Raw genomic sequence first — 26,759 nt, 5'->3', positions numbered from 1 at the left:
TCCTTCCAAATGTAAGACAATGTGTAAAAAGACGTCTATTTGAGAAACGCCCTGTAATTCACATGCTACTATGGGCACCCCGGAAATTCAGAGATGTGCAAATAACCACTGCTTCTCAACATCTTATCTTGTGCCCAATTTGTAAATACAAAGGTTTTCTTGAAACCTATTTTTCACTCTTTATATTTCAGCAAATGTATTGCTTTATACCCGGTTTAGAATGAAAACCCATGACAAAGTGCAGCTCTTTTACTGGCTCTGGGTACCTAGGGTTCTTGATGAACCTACAAGCCATATACATCCCCGCAACCAGAAGAGTCCAGCAGACGTAATGGTATATTGCTTTCAAAAATCTGACATTGCAGGAAAAAGTTACAGATTAAAACGTGGAGAAAAATTGCTGTTTTTTTCACCTCAATTTCAATATTTGTTTATTTCAGCTTTTATTTTCTGTAGGAAAACTTAGTAGGATCTACACAAATTACCCCTTGCTGAACTCAGAATTGTGTTTATTTTTAAAAAATGTTTAGCTTTCCAGGATCCAGCATTGGTTTCACACCCATTTCTGTCACTAACTGGAAGGAGGCTGAAAGCACACAAAATAGTAAAAATGGGGTATGTCCCAGTAAAATGCCAAAATTGTGACGATAAATTTCGTTTTCTGATTCAAGTCTGCCTGTTCCTGAAAGCTGCCAAGATGGTGATTTTAGCACCGCAAACCCTTTATTGATGCCGTTTTGAGGGAAAAAAACACAAGCCTTCTTCTGCAGCCCTTATTTCCCCATTGTGTTGAAAAAAAAGAAAATGTTGCTGTATTTTGGCTAATTTCTTAGTCTCCTCCAGGGGAATCCTCAAACTCTGGGTACCCCTAGAATCCATAGGATGTTGGAAAAAAAGGACGCAAAGTTGGCGTGGATAGCTTATGTGGACAAAAAGTTATGAGAGCCTAAGCAAAAACTGCCCCAAAAAGCCAATAAAAAGGCTCGGCACAGGAGGGGAAAAAGCCTGGCAGCAAAGGGGTTAATAAGCATATTACTAAAGTTTGATGTGGTAGCGCACTGTCATTTACAGACAGTACATTTCCAAGAAAAGTCTGCAAACCTTCCCACTAACTTGCAGCTTTACTGATAAAACTATGTAGGGTATTATTAGTCTGTGAAAACTGGCTTTCAGGAAACATATGTATCATTTGCACATCACCCAGTAAAGTGTTCTTATTTGTTTCCATCCTAATAAGTATTTTTTGTTCATCTCACAGAAGTACAAAAAATGGTCTTTCACAGCTACTGACATGTATTTAGAAATGTTGGTACAGTTGACTTAGTTATTTAAATGTTGTGTGTTAGGAAAAACCAACCTAGCCTTTCATTTCATAGTTTTTACAGCAGGTCAAACAGATCACCCTAGAAAATCCTGGAGCTCTGCAGTCAGAATGAAAAAAGACAAAGTGACTTTTGACCTCTGTCTCTGAACACAGAGGAATGTAACAAGAACATGATTTAAAAGCATCTTTTTCACTTTCTGACTTAACAGAACATCTGTTCTTTGTTAACTCGCCAGAAAGGGCGATTAGGTCCTAAAAATAGTTCGACCTGATACAAAAATGACTCACCATAGCAAGTGGTTGAGTAGAATTTTCTAGCCCTATAAGCAATGGATGGGTTGTAAGCACCTGTAAGATCTTGGTAAGCCCACAAATGCTCTTTTGCAACTAGGCAGCTAGCACTGTCTGGTAGACTTGATCTACAAAGCGAAATTGTCAACATGATAAATAAATAGATCTGACTGCAGGGGGTCCTGGAAGAAATAAATGGTACCAGCTCAAAAATGATTAATCCCCTACAACAAAAATGTAACGGCAATGAGGAAAACAACAAAGAAGTTGAATTGTGGCCATTTAAAGAAAAGGATAATGAAAAACAAGTGGGAAAATCAAATGTGGTACATGCAGTCTTGGATATGATGGAAATAAAAAACAGATCATGAAAGAAAACAACATATGGGGAAGGAAGACTATGCCAATAAAAGTGTCATCAACATGAAACCAGAAAATATATAACTAAGCCATATACATATTAAGACAATTAAATGAAACAAAAAGAGAAGAAAGAAGGGATTAAGAAGGAGAAAGTAAAACACGGAGAAAGAAGAAGAGGGAGGATTTTCAGTGGAAGTATGCAATAAAAGTAGTACAAGAAGAGTGAAAACGAAAGTTCTCCTCAATAAATAATGGGACAAAGGGAATGTAATCCTGCCTCAGGAGTAAAATGTTGACTTACATGATTTTTTGAAGAAATTAAGGAACAAATGGAACTATAAGACATGATAGAAGGATTGTAAGAAGATACTTTTACCTCATAGTAACAGTAATAACAGGAATAAATAATGACAGAACATACGGCTGATAACAGAGTGCATAGAAATGGGAGCTAGATGAAAAAAAAACTCAGAAAAGGAAATTTTAAGAAGAAGGAAATGCATCTCAAAGAAAGGTAAAATATAATCTTGGGGAGAAAGAATAAAAGTAAAACAAGAAGAAGAGGAAAAAGTAAATCTAAAGAAGAAAAGAGCAAGCTCACAAATTGTCATTATGGAGATAGTAATGACCTGTCTTGAAGTATCCTAAGTATTCAGCACAGTGAGTACTCTTACTACCCCCAAGAACAACACAAAATGTATGCATGGGCTAACAATTGCACAACCTGGAGCACCCAGAGGGCAAGATTTATATATTTACTTACAGTATGTGTCAAAAATAAAGATGATTACAGATGAGAAACCAATGTTTCATCATGTGCATAATGCACATAAAATAAAGATTTCAGAAATAACAAAAACAATTGCAAACATTCTTTTGCACAAATAAATACACCTCTAGATAGGAATGTAGCTCAGAAAAGCAAGAGGGGGCAGAAAAACTGAAGAAAATGAAATATAAACACCTGGAACCTTAGTAATACCCAAATAAAAAAAGACAAAGAATGCAAGAATATTTAACATATCAAGAAGTAAAAATTAATTGGGCTGCTCTGCTAATCAGAAAGAATATTAATATACACCGGTTATACAGTGAAGTGGATTCAGTGATCAGATAGTCCATATTTGAGGCCACTCTGGGCAATGTGAAGATAGAGTTAGTAGGATTTTATGCTCCTAATGAATGTAATAAACACATTTATTCTGACCCATAGAAAAATGGAAGGGATTTGAATACTGCTCTGCAACCCATGCTAATGAAAAAAAAGACAAAAGGGTAATAAATTGGACAGTCGGAATACCAATAAAAGAATGAGGCTCATTGAAACAGAATGTCTCCTAACTGATATTTGGTGAGAACAATATCCTCAAAAAATCATATTTCCTTTTTTAGCTTTATAAATTTGAACACAATAGAAAGTTACTCGGACTCTTTGCTGTAGTGAATGGTCAACCAATTACAATGTACATTGTGTAGGCATTTTTAAGCATTAGTAATACATTTACAGCTGCCGGGAACTTGTGAACTTCTGGCAGGTGTAAGTCAAGTATTTTCAGCCGTAATTTTTACTTTACTGCCAAAAATACCTTTTGTATATGGTAGCATTATTTAAAATTCAGTTTGCAGTGCCACTAATATCTAATAAAAAAAAATTACAAAAAAGTGCTGGGTAATCATGCAAATTACTTGCAAGCCTATAAAAGTGCTGGGTAATCATGCAAATTACTTGCAAGCCTATAAAGTGGAAGGGGTTTAGAAATTCAAAGTTGTTATCTATTTCAAAAAGCTACCACAGCAAGAATCATAGAATTTCGAATTACTTCCACTAATTATAATTTGTCTATAATTGTTTTACTTGAAAATAAAGATCTGTGACATGATCACTGAATATGAAAATCGGAGAAATTATTGGGATGGGATTAATACATGATCTAATACATACGGTATACACAAAAAGATAGACCTGACCTACAGCATGGTCTTCTTGTCATTAACAACAGGAAGAAACATTTGATATGCTTATTGCTGCTAGTACAAAACATAAAGTGGACCATCCAAGGAAAAAATGCATGAAGTTTAATGGTAGAATATTAGGTTAATCCATTATGAAACTATGTTGCACTGTTGTATTGCTACATGCACTACGTGCAAAGTAAACAGTGGTGCAGGGTGTGGACCATTGGCCTCTGCTTCCATTGGCCTTCGCTTCCATTTTGGTTCACGACTCCATTTTGTCGAGTCTGGTTCTGTGCGTAAGGCACTGTTCTGTGTTTTTCCACAAGCTTCGGCAAGCTACAGCTTCGGCAAGCTACAGGGTGGGGTGTTTTTCTGCTCAACTTCGCTCCATCTGCCTGATACGAAGGGCGCTATTTACATTCCACGAGCTATCAGTTAGGACAACAGGGGGATGCGCCTGTACTCAAGGAGGAATGCAAACTTCACCTTGGAGCCCTCTCCTGGGAACTTGGCCCGTTCTGAGGAGACGTCGCGAAGGGTGAACAAGGTACCGCCGATTGCACAATTTGTAAAGGAGGGGGTCTTTTTCTAGAAAAGACTCCTGGGCGTTAGTAAATACTATAAAGGTCAGGAGCCTAGATGGGCTGGCTGAGGAACTCTCTTCTGGGTTGGACGCAACGCCAGGAGGACTGATTGTCCCGAAAGAGGCTCCCTGTGCCAGTCGATTTGGGTTCCCCGGCTTTGTGTACGGCGGAGGGATGCAAACGCTCTTTTCGGTGAAGCTTTTCAATTTATTAAGTATATTGTGTGTGCGCGCGTAATATGCACCTATTCTTGCAGTCATTTTCATGCTATTGAGCATTGAAGTATATTGTGTGTGCGTGCGTAATATGCACCTATTCTTGCAGTCATTTTCATGCTATTAAGCATTGAAGTATATTGTGTGTGCGTGTATTATATGCACTTACTCTTGCAGTTATTCACAGAGTGCTTATATTCTCACCATTATTCTCATGTTATTCTCTTGATATAAATATATATATATATATATATATATATATATTAGTGTGGTTAGTTTTGCCATATGAGAACTTGCCCCTTAAATAAACTTGATTATTTTACTCACTAAGGTGTCTGAGAGTGATTGCTTTACATTGTGCCTTAAAATATCCTGAAGTGCATAGTTTTGATATTCTGAAGAGTAAAGCAACACAAATTGGCGTAGTCGTTTGAAGGATTCGAAAAAAAAAAAAAGGGGAAAATGCTTAATAAGATCAAAGCGAACTCAAAAGCAAGTTCTCATGTAGCAAATCCGGACATAGAAATACCGGGGTGGGAAACTGCCCCGTATAAACTTTTAGCTCAGGAATGGTCACGTTGTGCTGGTTTGTGTGAAAATTGGAATGTGTGTATGTCAAATGCAGAACCTGAAGATGTTCTTACATGTTTACAAAAGGTATCAATTGATAAGGGAAGGGAGATTTGTGCATTGGGGAGGCGAGGCTGGATCTTGCTTTCTGCGTACCGAAAGTTGTATGAAAAATGTTTACAGTTACAAAAAGACCACGAGCAGCTGGAGAAGGAGTTAGTAGGAGCCCGAAATTCCTCTACCATGCTAGCTTGTCAAAATAAATTATTAAGTGATAAGCTTGAAATGTACCAGTTGGTTGCAGAGAGAACGGCCGTTAGAGTCGCTCATTATAAACACAAGAAACGAAGAGGGAAAGTTAATAAAAAGAAGGTGCATTTTGCTATCTCTCAGGCAGGATTAGCCTTTGACCCTGAATTTTGGGATGGAAACATCTGGGATACGTCTGATTTTTCAGATGAGTCCGGGGGTGATAACTGTCAAGATGTTAGTCAGGAAAAGACAGAGCGCAGGAATGTTGTCCGTGCGCAGCCCATATATCGGCGAAAGTTACAGCATAGCCCAGCTAACCCTGAAGGGGTGATGTTGGATGCCCTGCAGGATTATACACAGCAAGAACTAAGTGATGTGATAGACAGATTTCGACAGAGGTCTGGGGAAACATTGCTTACGTGGATGGTGCGGGTGCATGATATGGGGGGTCAGGGGGTCCAATTGGATCACGGCGACGCCCCAAGGCTTTGTATGTTAAGTACAGACCCGGGTATCCAAAATGAGTTTAGAACTTATCCAGGGAATGGTCCCATGACCAATTTGTTAGAGTTAGCTGCACAAGGGTGTGCTCAGAAGTATCCGACAGAGTCAGACTGGCCGCCTAACGATAAACCTTGGTATACTTTGAGAGATGCAGTACAGAGATTGAAGGAAGAAGGGATGAAAACAGCTATCTTTATGGGTAATGCCCATGATTTGATGAATGGAATTTTAAATGGGTCTGTGCGAAACCGGTTGATTAGGGCCGCTCCTCCTGCATATAAGCATGTCATCATGACTTTGTTAATTAATCAGACGGGTAACCATTGTCTCAGGTGGTAGAAGCGGTGCGTGAGTTAAGTGATTTAGGAGAATGGGCTAAGCCAGAGAGGAATTCACGGTCTGAGAATCGTACTGATAACAACAGGGTGACAAGGCAGGACATGTTTCAGGCCTTGCTGCGAGATGGGGTGACCAGGGATGAAATTGATGGGATAACCACCAAGTACATGTGGGAGATGTACCGCAAACGCAGTTTGGATAAAAAGGAGGGGAGCAGGAAAGGGAACAAGAAGGATAACAAAGTGGTGAACCAGAGAAAGGCAGGAGGGGAGGAGTGTGAGGGTGAAAAGGGAGAGAGAGGGAGAGAGCCCCACAGTAGAGAGAGATCCCCAGATGATGGAGATTGGGAGGAAGAGCACCGAAGCTCAGAGGGAACCCGGAGCAGGGAGAGAGACCGGGAACTGACAGATTCTGGGAAAACTCGAGGAAGAGAGTGGGAGAGGGAGCTGGTAAGCTCAGAGAGGTTGCGAAGCAGAGACAGGGAGGAGGAGTTCCCTGAGAATTACCGCAAACTGTATCCAGATCTGACTTGGGCAGACTCTGATGTGTGCAGAGTGAAAATAGATTAGGAAACAGGTCAAACTCCGGTGCAGGAATGGGCTCGCAAAGATAACAGACCTCATGTCAAAGTAAAAATTTATTGGAAACGTGGAAATGTTCAAAAAGTTCGAGCCCTCGTTGACACCGGAGCGGAGGCCTCTTTGATTCATGGAAACCCAAGAAAATTCAGGGGACAGTACTTCACCATTACGGGATTGGGCGGAAAAGAAACTCCGGCAGTGCAGATAGTGGTTCCCATGAAAATAGGGGCACTTCCAAAGAGAGAATACACTGTCTTGATTGTGACCATTCCTGAGTACATTATTGGAATTGACATTTTGAAAGGGATGACCCTACATTTGGAAGATGGATGTTATCAATTTGGTTCCAAAAGATTTATATCAATAGCCGCCGCAAGGGTGGGGCTGTTGAAGATTCCTCCGGTAACACTTCCCCAAGCTACTAAGGTGATTCAAATGAAACAGTACAGAATACCGGGAGGACATGAGGAGATTAGCCAGACTATACATGACTTACTGGAGGCCGGGGTAATAGTTCCCATCACCACTGCGTGGAATAATGCCCTCTGGCCTGTTCGTAAAAGTGATAACAGTTGGAGGATTTGCATTGATTATCGCCAATTGAATAAACATACTGTACACCTCCTCTGACTGCAGCGGTCCCAGACACCATTACCTTGATTGAGAACAAACAGAGACACAGTGGGACTTGGTATGCCACCACTGACATTGCCAATGCGTTCTTTACGATACCAATAGCTACTGAGAGCCAGCCACAACTGGCATTCCAGTGGGCGGGGCGTCAGTACACCTTCTGTAAATTGCCCATGGGGTATTTACATAGCCCCACTATCTGCCACCGGCTGGTGGCAGAGCATTTGGATGAAGTACCAGTGGTTCCTGGATGCAAATTTCTCACTATATAGATGATGTGATGATGCAGGGAGAGACACAAGAACAGGTGCAGATTCAGCTAGACAGGGTGGTGGAACATTTGCAGAATAAAGGGTGGGAGATTAACCCCGAAAAAGTGCAGGGACCGTCTCAGAGCGTGAAACTTTTGGGCATTCAGTGGAATCAGGGACACAGAGAAGTGTTGCCAAAAGTGAAACAAAAGATTAAGGAATTTGCAGTGCCGCGAAATCGGAAGGAAGCCCAAAGTTTTATTGGACTTTTCGGGTATTGGAGACAGCATATACCCCATTTGTCTCAGATTTTGGCCCCACTGTCCAAAGTTACACGAAAGAAAAATGCGTTTGAATGGGGAGAGCAGGAGCAGTGCGCGTTTGAATTGGCGAAAGACGCCATTCAGCATGCTTTGGATTTGTGGCCGATTCGGGAGGGAGACATCGAGTTGAATGTGACAGTCCAGGGGCAGCATGCTAATTGGAGTTTATGTCAAAAACAAGGAAGAAAGAGGGTGCCCCTGGGATTTTGGACAAAGAAGTTACCCGAGGCAAGAGAGCGATATACCCCCTTTGAGAAGCAGCTGCTGGCCTGCTATTGGGCCCTGGTTGATACTGAGCAAATTACACTGGGACACAATGTGATTTTAAGGCCTGAAATTCCCATCATGCAGTGGGTGATGAGTTCCCCTAAAACTCATAGAATTGGACATGCGCAGGAAGCCAGCATTATAAAATGGAAATGGTATGTCCAGGACAGGGCACGAGCGGGTCCAAAAGGAACCGCCGTTTTGCATGAGCAGGTAGCGCAGGCTCCAGTGGAGAATTCCAAAATGTTGCATGATGTACCTTCAGTGTGTGAATCCCCAGTAGGGTGGGGCCAGCCGTTCGCAGACTTGTCTGCAGATGACAAAAAACATGTGTGGTTCACGGATGGCTCAGCAAAATATGTTGGAGCGAAAAGGCACTGGAAGGCAGTGTCCTATAATCCTGTTACAAAGAAGCTTTTGACAACTACAGGACAGGAAGAAGTAGCCAGTTTGCAGAGCTTTATGCCGTGTATCAGGCTTTAAAACAAGAGCTACCCGGAAAATGTCACATTTATACAGATTCCTGGTCTACCGCCAATGGGTTAGCTACTTGGCTTCCCACGTGGCATGCACATCAGTACAAAATCCATAACAAAGAGGTATGGGGGAAGGAGTTATGGCAGAAGATCTGGGAAATGTTACCTCAAAGCACTGTGACTGTCTATCATGTGGACGCTCACTGTCCAACTGATTCATTAGACCGATGGTTCAATTGTCTTGCAGACGATCGAGCCAAGATTCAAGAGGCTGAAGTGGAGGCGCAGAATTCTGATTTGGTGGGAATGGCTAAATGGGCACACCAGAAATGCGGACATCTTGGAGAAAAGGCTACTCACAGGTGGGCCGAGATTAGAGGGATGCATCTTCCCCTAGATTTGATTAAAACAGCAATCATTGAATGTCCCATTTGTCAGCATGCACAGCACAGACCGGTCCCACAGGTGGTGAGAGGCCAGCTAGGCAGAGGTAAATTGCCAGGACAGATTTGGCAGATTGATTACATTGGACCAATGCCAGTGAGCAGAGGGTGTCAGTATGCCTGCACTGTGGTAGACACTTACTCTGGTTATCTCATAGCCTTTCCCTGCAAGCGCGCAACTCAGCAGAGCACCCTGAAAACATTAGATCTGTTGATTCTATACTATGGGGTGCCACTCCAGATTCAAAGTGATAACGCCAGCCACTTCAAGGGCAGACTAGTGCAGGACTATTGTGCACAACACAATATTGAGTGGATTTTTCACATAGCTTACTACCCACAAGCAGCGGGACTGAAGGAGAGAATGAATGGGTTGCTGCAAGAACAATTGCGTAAACTGTCTGATGGGACACTGAAGGAGTGGAGGGATAATTTGTACGATGCTTTGCAAATTTTGAACAACCGACCCCTTACAAATGCCAAGACACCTCTCATGAGAATGCTCACACCTGCTTTACAGATTAATCCGTTTACAACGAGCAATACCATTGTGTATTGGGAAACAGCTCCAGGAGCTTTGGCCCCATATCGAGCTACACCAGAATCTGCAGGACTTGACTTGCATGCTTTACACATGCATCGATTAAAGCCTAGAGACATCACTCTGATTGAAACTGGGGTGGGAATTCAGATTCCCCCTGAGCATTACGGTCTGATCGCCCCTCGATCTGGGCTTGCCCTGAGAGGCATCCAAGTTTTAGGAGGCGTGATAGATGCAGACTACCAAGGCGAGTTAAAAGTAATTCTCTTGAACAGTGGTGACGCAGACCTAGTGGTGCAACTTGGTGATCGCGTTGCCCAAATTGTCATCATGCCGGTTTATGGAGGTGTTGTTAAGAAGGGGAGCGCCCCAGCTCTTCTCACTGTAAGAGGCAAAGGAGGGTTCGGATCTACTGACAAGAACCCAGGGGCCAAAGTGTGGATTGAATCCCCAAATAACCCTCCTCAACCCGCTGATGTCATCGCCACTGGACCAGACAATGTCCTGGTAGTTATGCGACCTGGTCAAGACAAATGGGAACATGTTCCCGCTGACAAATGCTATTTGCGAGAATGATAATACGTGTTTTGTCCTTTGTTCTTTTCAGATCATCCTGTGGAGTGCCTGTGCCATGAGTGTGGTGTATGGAGCCCGTTCGGGAGACTCCACCGGGGAGCGGGAGGGGCTCATAGCCCAAAAATTCAACCGTCAGCCGCAGATGCCGACGCTACTGCATCAACCGAACAATGTTTGGATTCATCTAGCGCAGGAAGTGCTGAATATATCTCACTTCTGTATGAGTAACATGCAAAGCGTTCAAGATCTGATTACCACTTGTCTAGTGGCAGTGCCCACTCCTGCTGCTGTATTATTGCACATCTTTAACAATACAAACCAGGATGGAATGGTGGATGTGAGTGACGTTCGCTCCCATCTGTCACTCTATGAGTACTGCCGTCATTGCCCGGAGGTGGGCAGGCGGTTGTGGAGGAACATGACATCTATACTCACGTTTAACATCTCAAATGGGGATGTGTGCTATTCGTTGACCTGTGATCCTTTGAAAATAGGTAAATGTGCTCAGCTCAAATTGGAGAAAAGAGACAAAAACTTAACTGCTGCACAACGGACGTTGTGCCACTCACGGAATGACCTGACCTGTTTGAATGTAAATAATTCGATGTTTTGCCAGAATGTGTTGCCTGCTGCCAGCCACATTCAAAATGTTAAGTTGCCTAAAGGTTGGCTCTTTTCTTGTGGTAACCTTTCTTTTACTTATATTCCAGCCAATCTAACCGGAGGGCCTTGTGCCTGGTCACGCTTAGGCTTTCTCATGTTTCCTATGGATACTGCTCTACACCCTCGCTATACCAGAGACACTATTCAATTACCTACAAACTGTGATTCTGAAATTTCATTGCTTTCCAAAACAGAATATGTTAGTTTAGCTGGTTCTATCGTAGGGGTGCCAGGACTTGCAGTATATAATACCAGAGTTATTAATAAACTTGCATGTTTAGTAGTCAAGAATATTAACTATACATCAGCTGCCTTAGCTGAGTTGTTATTAGATGTACAGGGAATTAGAAGAGCTGCTTTGCAGAATCGCGCTGCTATTGATTATTTACTGCTTAAACACAACCATGGCTACAGTGATTTTGAAGGGTTGTGTTGCTTCAATTTATCCGACCACTCCATATCAATCAACTCCCATATAGAGGCCCTGCATAAGTTAGTGAAGGGGGTGCAGTAGGATGTTGACAAGGGGTGGTGGGATTGGGCTTTTGGATGGCTACCTAATTTAGGCCAACTGCGTTATATCTTTGGTGTAATCATTATCATAACAGTTATTTTAATTTCGTTATGTTGTTGTATTCAGTGTGTGCCTAACCTTCTATCTCAGTGCCTCCCAAGAGCATTGCCATTTCAGCTTATAGGATATACTTAGTTGTAAGTTGGCCAAATGGTCCAAGGGTGGAAATGTATTGCTACATGCACTACGTGCAAAGTAAACAGTGGTGCAGGGTGTGGACCATTGCCCTCTGCTTCCATTGGCCTTCGCTTCCATTTTGGTTCACGACTTCATTTTGTCGAGTCTGGTTCTGTGCATAAGGCACTGTTCTGTGTTTTTCCACAAGCTTCGGCAAGCTACAGCTTCGGCAAGCTACAGGGTGGGGTGTTTTTCTGCTCAACTTCGCTCCATCTGCCTGATACGAAGGGCGCTATTTACATTCCACGAGCTATCAGTTAGGACAACAGGGGGATGCGCCTGTACTCAAGGAGGAATGCAAACTTCACCTTGGAGCCCTCTCCTGGGAACTTGGCCCGTTCTGAGGAGACGTCTCGAAGGGTGAACAAGGTACCGCCGATTGCACAATTTGTAAAGGAGGGGGTCTTTTTCTAGAAAAGACTCCTGGGCGTTAGTAAATACTATAAAGGTCAGGAGCCTAGATGGGCTGGTTGAGGAACTCTCTTCTGGGTTGGACGCAACGCCAGGAGGACTGATTGTCCCGAAAGAGGCTCCCTGTGCCAGCCGATTTGGGTTCCCCGGCTTTGTGTACGGCGGAGGGATGCAGACGCTCTTTTCGGTGAAGCTTTTCAATTTATTAAGTATATTGTGTGTGTGCGCGTAATATGCACCTATTCTTGCAGTCATTTTCATGCTATTGAGCATTGAAGTATATTGTGTGTGCGCGTGTAATATGCACCTATTCTTGCAGTCATTTTCATGCTATTAAGCATTGAAGTATATTGTGTGAGCGTGTATTATATGCACTTACTCTTGCAGTTATTCACAGAGTGCTTATATTCTCACCATTATTCTCATGTTATTCTCTTGATATAAATATATATATTTATATATTAGTGTGGTTAGTTTTGCCATATGAGAACTTGCCCCTTAAATAAACTTGATTAATTTACTCACTAAGGTGTCTGAGAGTGATTGCTTTACATTGTGCCTTAAAATATTCTGACGTGCATAGTTTTGATATTCTGAAGAGTAAAGCAACACAACTGTTTAAAACATGTTTCCTAAAGCAGGAGAATAGACAAATTGTCTCAAGCTAATGAAGGGAAAAAGTCAGAATTTGAGAGAGATACCTAGTAAAAGGAATCTTTTACTTAATAAAAAATGGCATGGTATAGGATATAGGTTAAACTGAAAAATACTGAGGCCCTCATCACGACATTGGCAGTGAATCCTGCTTACCGCCACAGTGACGGCCGCCAACATACCGCCACGGTGGGAAATATCCGTTCCTCATGGTATGAGGCACACACACACTAATCCGACAGAATACTGCTGCACACACAAATCTGCCAGCCCAAAGGTCAGGGTTAAACTGTCGGTACCAACACCCATACCGTTACGCCAACAAAACAACGTCCACCACATCATGGCGCACGAATCCCCATGGCGGACATTCAATGGCGCTAAACCATTGGCGGTACATACTGCCACGCTCAGAATGGCACCCAAATACTAAACCACACAACACTGGCCAATACCAAAAACACACACCTGACACTGATACACACACCCACCCACAGCACTATAAAACCCATGCCCACATTACCCACAACCCTTTACGAACAACAATTACTACCAGGAGATTGACACGAAGAGCACAGAGACAACTAGGCACACACCACATACACCCATACATCCCTCACGCACCCCACATCACACACCCCACCACATTACTCAACACACTCTCACCAACACACACCACACAACACCAATGTCCCCATTAAGGCACCCCCGTTTCACTGATGAGGGGTTAAGGGTCATGGTGGAGGAAATTGTCAGGATAGAGCCACAGCTGTTTGGAGCACAGGTACAGCAGATATCCATTGTCAGGAAGATGGAGCTATGGCGGAGAATCGTGGACAGGGTGAATGCTGTGGGAAAGCACCCAAGAACAATGGACGACATCAGGAAGAGGTGGAACGACCTATGGGGGAAGGTACGTTCCGTGGCAGCAAGACACCAGCTCCCCATACAGAGGACTGGCGGTGGACCCCCACCCTCCCCCCAGAGCTCACATCATGGAAGGAGCAACCCTCAGAAATACTGCATCCGGAGGGACTCACTGGAGTTGCCAGAGTACTGGACACTGGTTAGTCAAATTTTAATACTTATCACCCCCCATACCTGCATGCCATCTCACCGCCACACCCTCACTCCTATCACGCCACTCCATCCCACACACTGCGCCTACACATCTGACTAACCCCAATGCCAAACCTTGCATGCCATACCAATGCATGGCCAGCCCTCCCAGCCCTGCATGTACACCCATCACTAAAGCATGCACACCATGGAGAACTAACAATCCCACAATGCATCACTGTTAGAAATGGGGTTTTTGGTTGGCAGTCAGGTTACCCTCTGTCCAAGCAAGAACCCTCACTCTAGTCAGGGTAAGTCACACACAATCCAAAATTAGCCTGTGCCCACCCTCTGGTAGCTTGGCACGAGCAGTCAGGCTTAACTTAGAAGGCAATGTGTAAAGCATTTGTGCAATAAATCATACAATACCATAATATAGCACCACAAAAATACACCACACAGTGTTTAGAAAAATATATAATATTTATCTGGGTATTTGCAGGTCAGAACGATCAAAGATGCAATATGAATTTGTAAATATATCACTGAAAAGTGATTTAAAGTGTCTTAAGTCTTTAAAAAGCAAACAAAGTCTCTTTCAAGCACAAAGTACCTGGTTTGGAGTGGAAAATCTTAGCAAAGGGCCGCAGAAGAAGGGATACGTGGAAAAATGGTGTGTGCGTCGATTTCTCCCCAGCACACACGGACGTATATTTCACGCGGGGAAGTCGTGCGTCGTTTTCCGGCACGCGGACTGTCTCTTTCTGTGGGTCGCTCGGATTACTAGATGTCCTGGGGTCTGTGCGTGGATTCTCCTGCTTGTTTTCCGGCTGCATGTCGTTCCCCGGGGCTGTGCGTCAAAGATTCGCTCTCACAGCAAGTGTTGCGTCGATTTCCCCTCTGGAAGTCGGGCGGCGTTGTCCTTGCGAGGCCATGCATCGAAGTTCCGGTTGCCCCGAAGGCGTCGCATCGATCAGCGTCGGTGTGCAGCGTTTTTCTCGCCGCGGAACACGCTGTGCGTCAAAAGTTCCGGCGCATGAAGAGTCCAAATGAAAAAGAGAAGTCTTTTTGGTCCTAAGACTTCAGGGAACAGGAGGCAAGCTCTATCCAAGCCCTTGGACAGCACTTTTACAGCCAGACAAGTGTTCAGCAAGGCAGCAAGGCAGCAAGGCAGAAGGCCAACAGCAAGGCAGCAGTCATTTGGAGAAGCAGACAGGTGAGTCCTTTGAGCAGCCAGGCAGTTCTTCTTGGCAGGATGTAGTTTCTGGTTCAGGTTTCTTCTCCAGCAAGTGTCTCATGAGGTAGGGCAGAAGCCCTGCTTTATACTAAATTGTGCCTTTGAAGTGGGGTTGACTTCAAAGAGTGTCTAAGAAATGCACCAGGTTCCCTTTCAGTTCAATCCTGTCTGCCAGGGTCCCAGTAGGGGGTGTGGCAGTCCTTTGTGTGAGGGCAGGCCCTCCACCCTCCCAGCCCAGGAAGACCCATTCAAAATGCAGATGTATGCAAGTGAGGCTGAGTACCCTGTGTTTGGGGTGTGTCTGAGTGAATGCACAAGGAGCTGTCAACTAAACCTAGCCAGACGTGGATTGAAAGGCACAGAAAGATTTAAGTGCAAAGAAATGCTCACTTTCTAAAGTGGCATTTCTAGAATATTAATATTAAATCCGACTTCACCAGTCAGCAGGATTTTGGATTACCATTCTGGCCATACTAAATATGACCTTCCTGCTCCTTTCAGATCAGCAGCTGCCACTTCAACAATGTGTGAGGGCAGCCCCAATGTTAGCAGGCCTCACAGTAGTGTAAAAACAAATTTAGGAGTTTTACACTACCAGGACATATAACTACACAGGTACATGTCCTGCCTTTTACCCACACAGCACCCTGCTCTAGGGGTTACCTAGGGCACACATTAGGGGGTGACTTATATGTAGAAAAAGGGGAGTTCTAGGCTTGGCAAGTACTTTTAAATGTCAAGTTGAGTGGCAGTGAAACTGCACACACAGGCCTTGCAATGGAAGGCCTGAGACAAGGTTAAGGGGCTACTGAATTGGGTGGCACAACCAGTGCTGCAGACCCACTAGTAGCATTTAATCTACAGGCCCTAGGCACATATAGTGCACTCTACTAAGGACTTATAAGTAAATTAAATAGCCAATCATGGATAAACCAATCAATAGTACAATTTAGCACTGGTTAGCAGTGGTAAAGTGCCCAGAGGTCAAAAGCCAAGAACAACAGGTCAGGAAAAAATAGGAGGAAGGAGGCAAAAAGCTTGGGGATGACCCTGTCAAAAAGCCAGGTCCAACAATCACCATACACAAACAAAGGTGGCAGGGCAACAGCAACGATAGAGGGGAAGCTAGGGATGTACAATATGTCACAGACATGAAGCATAATACATCACTTACATCCCCACAGGTGCCCTAGCCAATCCCAGTGGAGAGGACGTGCCATGAATATCCAGTCCCCCAACAGACGATGCCCCCAGTGATGACGGTAACTCTGGACTTCTGAATCTGGATCAACAACCTGGCCCACCAGGAACCACTGGACAGTCGGTCACCCAGCCCACTCAGAGTCCGCCATAGAGCCTCCCCCATCAGTATCGAACACCACAGCACCCATCCAAGGTCCCCACACCTCTGTCCCCAGGACACGTCAATCAGCAGTGTGCCCACGTGTACAGGGACCCCAGTCCACACCTCACCCCCAGGACAATCAGAGACCTGGGGTCAGTGGGCACACCTTTCAGGGAACAGAGGCACAGAGCAACATGGACACTAGGAGGACCGCTGTGCGCCAGGGGGAGGACAGGTCCAGGGAACCGACTCTCCACAAGGCACTCACCGAGATCCTGGGAGCCTTCCAACATTCCCAGGGCACGATGGGCCCGATCCTTGACAACGTGCAGGAGAACAAGAGGCTCAGGGAGGAACAGACTATTGACCAGCCCTCCACTCCCGCTGCAGCTAGTGGGCAGGAGGCCCCGCCACAGGACCCACAGGCCACCAGCACCCCTCCCCCTGCAGAAGGTGAACCACCCTGTAAACGTTCCCTGTGACCCAGACAGAAGCCACTTGCCAAGACCACTGCCAGGAAATTAGACTCTCCTGATTTTCCCCTTTGTGTCCCACCCTGTCACCTTGTCAACTTTGAACTGCCTTTGCTCCCTTCCTATGGCCCCTTGGGCACTGGACCTCTGCTACAAACAGACTGGAACATTATCCTGGACTTTCCTCTACCATCACCCCATTCCATTGGTCTTTTACCTCTATTTTATAGCACTACAATAAACACCCATGAACACAACTTGACTACTAGTATTTTATGTGTTGAAAATGTGCATTTATGGAAACAGTCACATCTAGTGCAAATGATCTGAACACTGTGATAGCATACAAATAATGACTGTAGCTGTCTGTAGTAATCACAACAGGACACTGTTGTCATATCACCAACATCTGTAAAATGACAAGCCATAGATGACAGTAAGTTGAGATGCAAAAGACGTTAATGCCATCATGCTACAGCCACACAGAAAACACCAATAGTCATAGGAATAGTCAGTTGCACTGTCTCACCTGTGTATCATTGGAAGTATTGACGTATAACTGATGTTCCGTTGTCCTCATCCTCTGCCTCCTCATCCTCACTGTCCTCAGGTCCACTGCTGCCACAGGGGCATCTCCAGCCTCCTCCTCCTACAGAAAAGGTACATGCCGTCTGAGGGCCAGGTTGTGCAACATGCAGCATGCCACTATTATCTGGTAGACCTTTCGGGGTGAGTAGCACAGGGATCCACCCTGTCAGATGGAGGCACCTGAACCTGGCCTTCAGGAGCCCGAAGGTCATCTTGGTAATTCTTCTGGTTCGCCCATGTGCCTCATTATAACGGTCCTCAACCCCTGTCCTGGCATTCCTCCCTGGGGTCAGGAGCCACAATAGGTTTGGGTAGCCAGAGTCACCTGCAAGTATTGAGGGACAACATTTAGCCATTCACAATGCTAGGGGGAGGACACCTGAAGGCATACACTGACAGACAGTGGGTGGGGACCCTGGCTCACCTATAAGCCACACCCTGTGCCTCTGTAGTTGGGCCATCACATTTGGGATGCTGCTATTCCTCTGGACAAAGGCATCATGCACCGACCCTGGATACTTGGCAGTGACGTGGGAGATGTACTGGTCCCCAAGGCACACCATTTGCACATTCAGTGAGTGGAAACTCTTACGATTCCTGAACACCTGTCATTCTGGCGGGTGGGGGGACAAACGCTATATGTGTCCCGTCAATCGCCCCAATAACAGTGGGGATATGGCCCATTACATACAATCCGGCCTTCACAGTGGCCAAATCTTCCACCTGGGGTAAAGCTATATAGCTGCACATGTGTTTCACCAGGGCAGAGAAAACTCTTGCCAGCACGATTGAAAACATTGTCTGTGACATTCCTGCTGCCAAGCCCACTGTCACTTGGAAAGAACCAGCTGCTAGGAAATGGAGCACTGATAGCACTTGCACAAGAGGGGGGATCCCAGTCGGGTGACGGATAGCTGAGATCAGGTTAGGCTCCAATTGGGCACACAACTCTGTGTCCAGTCTATAGTTGAGTATAATGTGCCTGTCCTCCAGCGTAGCCAAAGTCCACAAGGGGTCTGTCCACAAGGGGGTTGTCTCCTCCACCTATTCATCCGCAGCGGTAGGTTACTAAGGGACACAAGAGTGAGTAGGCTGTCACAATTAGAACAATGGAACAACCACCTCAGCATACATAGTGAATTTCTGTGATGGGACAGGGGGAATGGCGAGGTATGTGCAAATCTAGGCAGTGACGCAGTTAAGGTTGATATGATCGTTGTCCAACACCATGAAATGGTGAACCCCTGTCCTGTATATAGGGACAGGTGGAAGAGAGGTAACTCCTCCGACGTTGGGCGTCGTGGCGGAAGGCGGTCTTACACCACTGTGCAATTCCTCATTGGATAATATGGGCTTCTATGGAGTACAGTGGCCAATGGGGATCAGCGCCGGCAGTGATGGTGTACACAGCCGCGGATGTGACTGCCATTTTCCATCAGATTCCTCACTTGTTTCCTGACCTACACCAGGTGAACACCTACACTGCGTGTGCTGTTGAGACCTGTGTCTGGAACCTACCATGGCCTGTGTGACCAGGGCAAGAGGCCCCTGCCTTCTCTGCAGAGGAGTTGGAGTGATTGGTAGAAGGGTCCTACCCCAGCACAGACTGCTGTATGGGCCTCCAGACCAACAGGTGAGTACACCTTGGGCACAATGCATGTGTGATGGATACATGGAGATGTGTGTGCAAGCATCGTGTCCTCGGAGGGGGGGGTGTCTTGTGGTGGTGTACATGGTGTGCGCTGGGCGATGTGTGTGCCAATGATGATGGAAACGGGATTGGTGGGCCATATGTGTGATAGGCTGGATTGTATGTGTAAAGGTGTCCTCCTGTCTGTATTACCTCTGCAGGTCAGCGCCCATCAGAAGAAGGGATTATGGCGTGCCATCGCCAAGGACGTGTTGACCCTGGGGGTCTATGGCAGGCAGAGCACCCACTGTCGGAAGCAGTGGGAGGACCTGAGACGCTGGGGAAGGAAGACCGTGGAGGCCCAGCTGGGGATGACCTCCCAATGAGGAAGGGGTGCCCATCGGAACCTGACCCCCTTGATGGCCCGCATACTGGCGGTGGCCTACCCAGAGCTGGGTGGGCGCTTGAGGGCGTCACAGGAGCCACAAGGGGCGAGTACAGTGACCGTTACAACAATAACTTATAGGTGGCATGGGATCCGGGTGGTGGGTGTGAGTTAGTGGGTGCCCCTTAATGCCAGATCAGACATTGCTGCGTGATCCAGCTCAAGGGTAATGGGTGTATGGCAAATGCAGGTTGCAGGTAACCTAGCTTGTTAGCATTCCATGTCAGTCAGGGCTTTTTGGGTCCCAGGAGGTGTGCAGGTGGCGGTGTTTGGCCGTCATCTTGCCATGGCATCTAGCCAAATCAATGGCAGGCAAATGCATTGTGCTCAATCCTGATCCCAGTGTGTGACGGTGCTGTGTATGCCAACTGTGGTGTTGATGCAGTAACTGACCCAGTGTTTTCTTACTCTCTCTCCCCCCCTTTTTTCTTCTGTCATCCTGTCCATGTGTGCATTAGCGTCATCTGGCGGAGGAGCAGGGGCATTGGCGACAGAGGGAGCTGCATCTCACAGGGCCCAGGAGGCAAAGTCCACCGACGCCGAGGGAACCAGTGGGACGGAGGGCAAGGGGAGCACCATGGCAGAGACAGGAGGTGACAACACAGACTCAGTTACCTCCTCCGATGGAAGTAGCCCCTCAGCGAGTTGCCCGTGCCCGTTCACCGAGGAGGGTGGGCATCTCCTTCGCCCCAGGCACCTCAGGCCCTGCCCCAGTGAGCCCTGCTGCCCTGAGTGAGGAGGCTATTGACCTCCTGAGATCCATCTCTGTAGGTCAGTCAACCATTGTGAATGCCATCCAGGGGCTGGAATCCCAGATGCAGCAATGCAATGCCTTTCTGGAGGGCATTCACTGTGAATTGGCGACCCAACAGGGATCGTTTCAGGCTCTGGCCTCATCTCTGATGGCAGCCACTGTCCCTGTTCCTACCGTCCCCCTCAAACTTTCACTTTGCAGTCTCTGTCTCCTCAACCCCAACCCATCCTATGCACACATACAGACAAGCATGCACACAAGACAACGCACATGAGTGGCACAGTCAAACACAGGCACCACACTTCATCCCACAAACACTCACGCAAACACAAGACAGTAGCACACACAACCACATCCACTGCCTCCACTGTCTCCCCCTTCTCCTCCTCCTCCACCTCCCTCACAGTCATGTCCACACTCACACCTGCATGCACTGCATCAAGATCTACCACCAGCATCCCCACACCAAGCAGCACACACACCTCACTAGCAAACACCTCCACAACATCCATCCACGCGTCACCTGTGTCCTCTCCCACCCTGTTTGTCCCCCCTCCTAAAGGACACAAACGCAAGCACTCAGACACCCAACAGCCATCCACCTCACACACGCACACTGTCCATGCACCTGCACCCAAGTCCAGCAGACATACACCTCCATCAACCACTCCCTCAACCCCCACTCCTATCCCTGCTCCCTCCTCCCGCCCCACCGTCCCTAAGAAGCTTTTCCTTGCCCAATTTGACCTCCTCCCTACCCCTCCCCCCCATCCTGCCCGTAAGAGCAGGGTCCCAACGACCTGCACCTTAGCCAAACAGTCCACACGGACAGTGGAGGCACCTCCTAGTCGTGGAGGCAAGACAGTGATGGCTAGCACTCCACCAGCCAGGAACGGTAAGGATCCCCCAACTCCTGCCCTGAAGGGGAAGAACCCCGCACCTCCTGCCATGAAGGGGAAGAACCCCTCGATTCCTGCCATGAAGGGGAAGAAGCCCTCAACTCCAACAGAGGCTGGCAGTGTGACACCACCACCACAAGTGGTCACGGAGCCCTCACCTCCAGCTGAGGCAGTGCAGCCCACTCCTCCTGCAGAGGCTGCCCAGGAGGCACATTGACCTGCTGACACAGTGCAGCCCTCACCTCCAGCGGAGGCTGCCCAGGAGGCACCTTCACCTGCTGACACAGTGCAGCCCTCACCTCCAGCAGAGGGCATGTAGCCCACCCTCCGGGGACTGCTGTACAAGGAGCCCCCTCCAAAACCGGTAGGCAAGTCACCCACCTGAGAGACTGTGACCTTGCACTCCCCAGCAGAGAGAAATGGGCATGGAGTCCCCTCCAGAACCACTGGGCAAGTCACCCACCTGAGAGACTGTGACTTGCACTCCCCAGCAGATAGAAATGGGCATGGAGCCCCCTCCAGAACCAGTGGGCAAGTAACCATCTGAGAGACTGTGACCTTGCACTCCCCAGCAGAGAGAAATGGGCAGGAAGCCCCCTCCAGAAACAGTGGGCAAGTTCCCGTATTTGGCTGAGGTCCCCCCAGCCCCCATCCCGCTGAGGTGCCTGCCTACCTGCAAACTGATGCCCCTGCAGAGTTCTATCCGGATGATGTCAGGAAAGAAGTTGGGCCTTGGACTGTGGCCATGAGGGCCCTTAGAACTTTGGACTGGGCATTGGCCCTTTGTGTACATTTGTACAAATCTCTTTTTTATCCAACTGGTTCAATTGGTGGCTGTTCCCATTCAATACATTCTCATTACTGCATTCTTGTTGTCCTTGCATTAGTATGCCATGGGTCGTGTAACATTGGGCCAGATGTATCAAAAAGATTTTGCATTCGCAAATGGTGCGAATCGCAAAATTTGTCCGTTTGCAAATGCAAAATCGCCTTTCCCAATGTATGAAAGGCATTCGCATTGCAATTTTAGGGAATCGCTAAAATTGCAATTCCTTAAAATTGTGACCCCATTTAGAGAATCGCAAATTGCGATTCTCTAAATAAGAAATCGCAAATAAGGAATCCTTATTTGCGATTTCTTAAGCCCATGTATCAAGCATTTACTAAATGCGAAAATTGGGCATTTAGGAAATGCAATTACCACCAAATTCAATCTGGTGGTAACCATGTGTAATTTTTAAAAATGCATGAAAAATTAATTTTTAAAAATGACATGTAATGCACACATGCCCCTTTGGTATGTGTGCACATTACATGTCCTTGAATATTTTTTTAGGGTGCAGCAGAGGGGGGCCTTAGGCCCCCAGCACCCTGGGGTTTGCATTTCCGAATTTGCGAATTCCTAACTGGAATTCGCAATTTGGGAAATGCAAAAAATTCGCAAATATGGGCCTACAGGCCCATAGGTGCGAATGGGCTCACAATCGCTATTTGCGATTCGGTAACAGCATTTGCGATTTTTAAGAAATCACTATTACTGATTCGCAAAAATCATACATTCCATTTTGTACTTCTTAAATAGCGATTTCCTAAAAATCATTATTTGAGAATTGCAAACTGGAATCTTGATACATCTGAACTATTGTTTTTCGTCTGCAGCTGGTTGTGTGTATGGTGTGTGTGTGTGAATGGTGTGTGTTGTGCGTGTGTGTCACTCTCCTTTTCCTCCCTCCTTCCCTTGTGTGCTAGGCGGCTGTACTTAACATCATCGTCTTCGTCAGCGTTGGTGTTCCGGGTGGAGCCTGGCGTAGAAGAGCATGGGGAAGACTTGCAGTTCCAGTTCCATGGCGGCTTTGTCCTTCTCTGTGTCTCCGATGGTGAGTCTTTGGTCTTCCGTGCAGTGTTTGCACCAGGCTTTTGATGGCGTTGGTACCGCCCTGGAAATCGTGGTGGTTTCCTGTGTCATGATATGGTGGGCGGTACTTTGTCTTCCGCCTGGCTGTTGATGGCGAACACCGGCGTACATGGTTTTAACGCCCTGGCGGATGGTGTGGTACATTGGCTGTCTATGGGAGTTTTCACCGCCATGGTTATAATTTGGCGGTAATTACCGCCAGCATGTTGACAGTATTACCGGCACTTTAACAGTCACCGCCAATGTCATGATGAGGGCCTGAGTTATAGCCTATGTGTAACACTGCTCCTATGTATCTCCTGATTTGGTAGGGTACCATAGGATAGAATGAAAAGAATGGGCCTAAAGGATGGAACAACAATAATCAGAAGAGATTCAAATAGAAAAATCACAAAGGCTAGATTAAATTAACAAATCATTAACAAAATGTACATTTTCAAAGTGCATTTCTGACATTCAAGTGAATCTTTATAGACATGCACTAATATATAAATTGCTACTTTTAAATCTATTAATTTAGATTCTTTTACACTAATGAGCGCATTAAAAAAAGACTAACTAACCATGGACTCCCTATTATTATAAATATAGATTAGCCTGAAAGAAGAACCGGAATTAACAAAGAGACACCTCTTAAACTGTGAAAAGGAGGCGCGCCCTTAGTACCTTTCAAATCGGGTGGGAGGTGATGTCCATATTCATTCAGGAGCTCTTCCTGCAGTACATTATAACCTAAGGAGAGGAAATGAGAAATGCAAATAATTAAAGTCTGTTTACTATCAAATGATAACTTTGTGAACAGCAACTGTTTCACCTGTATTATAGTAGGACAGAAACTTGTGTCATTAAAAGAGATATTACTGTCATAAACCTCCAAATCAATATAAAAAAATTGCACGATTATACTTTTTCCATTTTAAAAGGACATATGATGCTTGGATAAAGTCTCACAGTACAGGTAAAGTCTAATTAGAGCATGCTGGAGAAGTGAAACTCCACAGTCACTGTGAGTACTTTTTGGAATTAGGTGACCCTAATCCAAGCCTTTTACTGCCACTCTCAACTAACTGCTCCCAAAACTGCCATTCTGTGATCACAGGACCTGAGGGAGAGAGGGTGGATGCACTAGATTGTGGAAGAGTTTTACATCCGTTAAACCACGAGTACGTGGAAGGCCAGTTTCCTCTTTACCCTCCGTGCTATTTTGAATCCTCTCACTGACTGACAGGTCTGACAGGAGATGTACAGGGCATGTGGGGCTCTGGCTCCAACTGTCATTCACAGAGAGTGGTGGCCACAACAGGATGGAGGAAAGAATTGGGCATCACAGGGTATAAGGCCTTTAAGGTAAAGGCCGGACCAACCTCCTGTGTGACCCTTGTCAGTAAATTATAGCCACAGCATACGATGAGTAAAACATTTGGACGAGGTCCCGCCCGTCATACATCATTCACCTCCACTATGGAACCCTCCAGAGCTGCCTTTCCAGACCCCCAAGCTTCGGCCCTCAGGGATCATCCACAGTTTAAGAAAGTTTAAAAAAAATGTTGCACTTTTAATTTAATAATTATCCGTCCTTCTAGTTTAGCAAGTTGCGGAAACACTTGTTGGCTGCATGGTCCCAAATAGCCAATCACGATCTGCGAAAGTTTGAGAAATTCACAAGCTTGCAATAAAAAACTTAAAATAGCAAAATCCTTGTATTGGTTTAACCGAGAAGGTCATTTGAATAATTGGACTAACCAAGGATGAAAAACCTATCACTTTCAGCTCTGTCCTGCAATATTAAAAATCGCCACGTTCATGGCAGTCATCTTGAAAGTATAATAATGTTTACACTTTCACGATGGCTGTCAGATTACATCATGCTACATTGTGCCATGCAACGTAACAGCCATCTTGAAAATACTGCAGTGCTTAATTTATGCTTGTTGTTTCTGGTGCTGAGCACGGCACTTATTTTTGAGGGCCGGGGCTTATTCTTCTGCCTCAATCATTTGCTGCGAGTAAAAGACACACATGGGAAAGATGGAGGAAGGGAAAAACGAAAAAGCGTCACAAAGGGAGAAAGTAGAAACCTGCAAGAGTGAGCTGAAGGGTAGGGAGTGGCTCTATATGGATTGAAGAGGCCATAGATGGCTTCAGGATTACGCTGCCTCAGTATTCTGTTCTTGCACATTTAACTGCAGCAGCCGCGTGTTTAAAAAGGGGGCTTTGGGCACCGGCACGTTTTTATGTACAAATTAAGCACTGTGAAAATGTATTTTCCAATGTGGCCGCTCATGACCTTTGGCTTTGCCAATAATGCTGCAAGTGTAAAAAGCATTCAGCATTGGCAAAGTCAATACAGGTCGCCAGCATGGAGCGGCTGAAGAGTGCAGGGAAGGACAGGGGAGATGGAGAAAGCAAGAAGGGGCAGAAAAGGATGGAGGTGAGGAGAGAGTGGTGGAGAATGGGAAAGTGTATGTGAGAGAGATGGGGTTGCAATTTTAAAGGAGCATGGGAAAGGGTGCAAACACACACTTGAGAGCGCGTTAGGAAGGAAGCAGAACATGCACTCCTATAGAATACAAAATCACCCAAAAGGAAAAGAAAAAATACTTTCCTGGTGTCAGCAGTGGAAGCAAGCAACTCATCCAATGTGCTTTTTCTAACAATTGTTCTACAGTAAGTATTATGTTTAATAGTCAGGGGGTAGGCAAGTGGAGAGATTCTCCCCGATAGGGGCAATGCAGCATGCTCGCCAGGCCATCATTATTTGATACAGGTTCTCAATTCCAAGCCAAGCGTGGCATCCAGGGTGAATGAATGTAAGCAGATATATAAAGCAGCTATTCAAAATAGGAAGGAGCTCTGCGCCATGAAGCTTGGCAGGGCCTAGCAGAAGCGTGACATCAGAACTGCAGTGACAAATTTTGGGATATTGTTAATTATCCTGTCTTTTCTAGCAACGATTCCCCAGCTGGACAATTGGGTGTCTCATTTCAGTGGTTTTATGGCCCAGCGGGACCAAGGGAGTGCGTGTGTAGCCTTCTGCTGACTCGGACTACTCAAATTTTAGGTTCAAACTAAGAGAAGTCAAGGGTGATATTGGCTGAATTTGTAGAAATAAGGCTGACATCCCTAGCCAGGTTTTCCTAATTATTTAAACTGAATGTTAATCTGTGGGCATCCATGCTAACTGTGTATCTGAATGGAATAATTAAAACTGGCATTACTTCATTGTGGTTGCCCTCTGGGATTATTCCAATCTTTAACAAGCATTTGCAATGCAATGGGTCTCACGTTTACTCGAGTTAAAGCTATTAGCGCTGTAAACTCTGTTCGGACTTTTCTTGCGACATGAACTGAAAAGTAAAACTGTTTCACATAAGCGAGCCCACGGCCACAATGAGTGCAAGGCAAACACACAAAAGGAAACAGAAATCCGCTCGCAGTGAAATGTA

The 26,759-nt window shown here is 45.8% G+C and overlaps 1 protein-coding gene across 1 annotated transcript in view; it reads right to left on the bottom strand.

The window, feature by feature from the left end:
* LOC138268283 (NACHT, LRR and PYD domains-containing protein 12-like) overlaps positions 1–26,759 on the bottom strand; it is a 953,091-nt gene that overhangs the window by 360,147 nt on the left and 566,185 nt on the right. Inside the window, exon 5 of the mRNA XM_069217781.1 lies at positions 23,980–24,045. Coding sequence (XP_069073882.1) covers positions 23,980–24,045 — 66 coding nt within the window. The remainder of the gene's footprint in view (positions 1–23,979; positions 24,046–26,759) is intronic.

Source organism: Pleurodeles waltl, chromosome 12 (genome assembly GCF_031143425.1).
Source record: "Pleurodeles waltl isolate 20211129_DDA chromosome 12, aPleWal1.hap1.20221129, whole genome shotgun sequence".
Taxonomy (NCBI): Eukaryota; Metazoa; Chordata; class Amphibia; order Caudata; family Salamandridae; genus Pleurodeles; species Pleurodeles waltl.
Note: the sequence above shows the minus strand (reverse complement) of the source record. Positions and strands in the feature narration are given on the sequence as shown.